Below are 2,323 nucleotides of genomic sequence, written 5' to 3' on the forward strand. Positions count from 1 at the left end.
TAATTGTTAATACATAATAAAATCATTATGTTATCATTAAAAGAAAATTAAAATTATTATTGATTGAATCCTTAATATATATTTTATAGTATATATCTTCTTTATATTTTTTATTACCAAATTGTAATTTTATGCAATATATCATTTTTTTGTTTATTTATTTTTTTTTTTTTCTTTTTTTTTTTTTCTTAGGGATTTCTAGTATTATATAATAACTTTTATATAAAAAATTACTGCATGTACAAATTTTTAATTCATTTTATTTCTTCCTATAATTAAACATTAATTTATTACACACCATTCCAGTGTTAATTTATAATAAGAAATAAAATTATTATCTAATAAATTTAACTAAAAAAAAAACACCATTAATTATGTTATTTTTAGAAATTATATGATGTAATATATCATAAATATTTATATGATTATTATCACCAAATTTTTAATTTATACTATACAATAGTTATTTTTATATTTCCTATTTTTCTTTTCTTTTATCAGAATTAATAACATGTACATGCACATATATCACCCCCAACACAAAAATACAGTTTAAAATAATTATCATTGTTTGACAAATGAATATTACCCTTAATATATTCTTCATTTATAATTTTATTATTTAAATTTTATCTATTTTTTATTTTATAGCAAATAAAAAACTATTAATACATGAAATATTTATTTTAAAGAAATTATTAAAAAATGTACTTAATTTTAATGCTAAATATGTAATGTATGCATGCTCAAAATCTATCATACAATTGTATTTTAATAATATTAATACATGATATTCTTATAAATGTTTTAAATGAAAAATTAAATAAGATATTTTAAAGTATTTTATTTTATTTTCTTTTAACATTTATTATTTTTATATTGAGTTTTAAAATTTTAATTTTAAATTTATTTTTTTAAATTATTGATATTAGTTATATATAAGAATAAATGAACAGGAAAATTAATTCTATATCTAATATTAGTGCATACCCTGGACTTTATTTCCATGTTTATAAAAGTTATATTACCACAGATATGTCAGCTATAAAAATATACAATAAAAAAGAAAAAAAATATGCATTATATTTTTTTATAAAGCTTTTTGTATTTTCCTTTTTAATTTGGGTACTACAGTGTTCTGATAATGTAGGATAATAATAGTATCTAAAAATATTTATATTTTTTTGTTATTACCATTTTTTTTAATTACAATTATATTAATATGAAAAAACCCTTTTTTTTATGCACTAAATATTTTTTCACTATTTAGTTGTATTCTTCAAGATCATGGAATTACGATAATGATTTAAAAAATGTATTAAATTTAGGAGCTAAAAGATTATTAGCAGAAAAAGTATATAAAATAGGACAAGGAAAGGAAAAATTAAAATTCTGTGAACAAAAATGTATAGTAGAAACAGAATTAGAACAGAGGAATGGACAAGAAGAAATAGAGAAATATATAAATGAAGAACAAGAAAGTGAAATAGAGGAAAAAAATGGAGATGAAGATGAAGTAAAATATAGTGAGAAAACATTAGGAAAACATAATATTAATCCAAAATCATGTTCATTATATTCTGCTTCTATTTTATCTTTTGCTTCATTTATATTATTTATAATATATGTCTATATAATTGATCCAGAAATTCAAAGAGTAGGTTTTTTGTGTATTAATTTATCTATTTTAATATTTTCAGTAAATTTAATTATGGAAGAAATTAAAACAAAACTTAAAGGAAAATTACAACTTTCTAATTAAAACTCTTGTATATTAAAAAAAAAAAAATATAACACAAGATTAAAAGTATATTAAGAGTTGCTATGGTATTGATTTAATAGATTTATGTTCAATTTTTTTTGACAGGTATTGAGTAAATAAGTTAATAAAGAATATGTATAGAAATTATTACTATATTTTTTAATAATAAGAATAATTTTGTGTTAAATACGTAATTTTTATAAATTATGTTACATGAAATTAAATAGTTTATTTAATATAGCATTTATTACCTTTCTAATGAAAATATCTTAAATTAATATTTTTATTATTCATAGCGCACTAAACATTTTAAGGAGATGTTTATCTAATCTAATAAAAAAATTTATCTTATTCCTATTATAATTTATATCATCATAATATTTGTTAATGAAAGTTATTATTAACCTTTTTATATATTAAATGTGGATATACGCACACTAGATTACCGGTTAATGGTTCACTAAGTGCTATATGGGCATATAGAAAAGAATTACAGATCTACATAGCTCATGTTAAAAATAATTTCTTTTACATATATATTTTTTTTTTTTTAAGGTAAGA

At 17.7% G+C, this 2,323-nt stretch overlaps 1 protein-coding gene across 1 annotated transcript; it reads left to right on the forward strand.

Annotated features, from left to right (window-relative positions):
• Window positions 1-948: 948 nt before the first annotated feature.
• On the forward strand, window positions 949-1,762 carry PRELSG_0002800 (fam-h protein; the record flags this gene model as incomplete). Its single annotated transcript, XM_028675335.1, has 2 exons — window positions 949-1,146; window positions 1,271-1,762. 2 exons carry the CDS (start codon window positions 949-951, stop codon window positions 1,760-1,762), a joined length of 690 nt encoding a protein of 229 aa, XP_028531132.1.
• Between the last annotated feature and the right edge of the window lie 561 nt (window positions 1,763-2,323).

The sequence above is a fragment of the Plasmodium relictum genome (assembly GCF_900005765.1).
Source record: "Plasmodium relictum strain SGS1 genome assembly, contig: PRELSG_00_v1_33, whole genome shotgun sequence".
Lineage (NCBI taxonomy): Eukaryota > Apicomplexa > Aconoidasida > Haemosporida > Plasmodiidae > Plasmodium > Plasmodium relictum.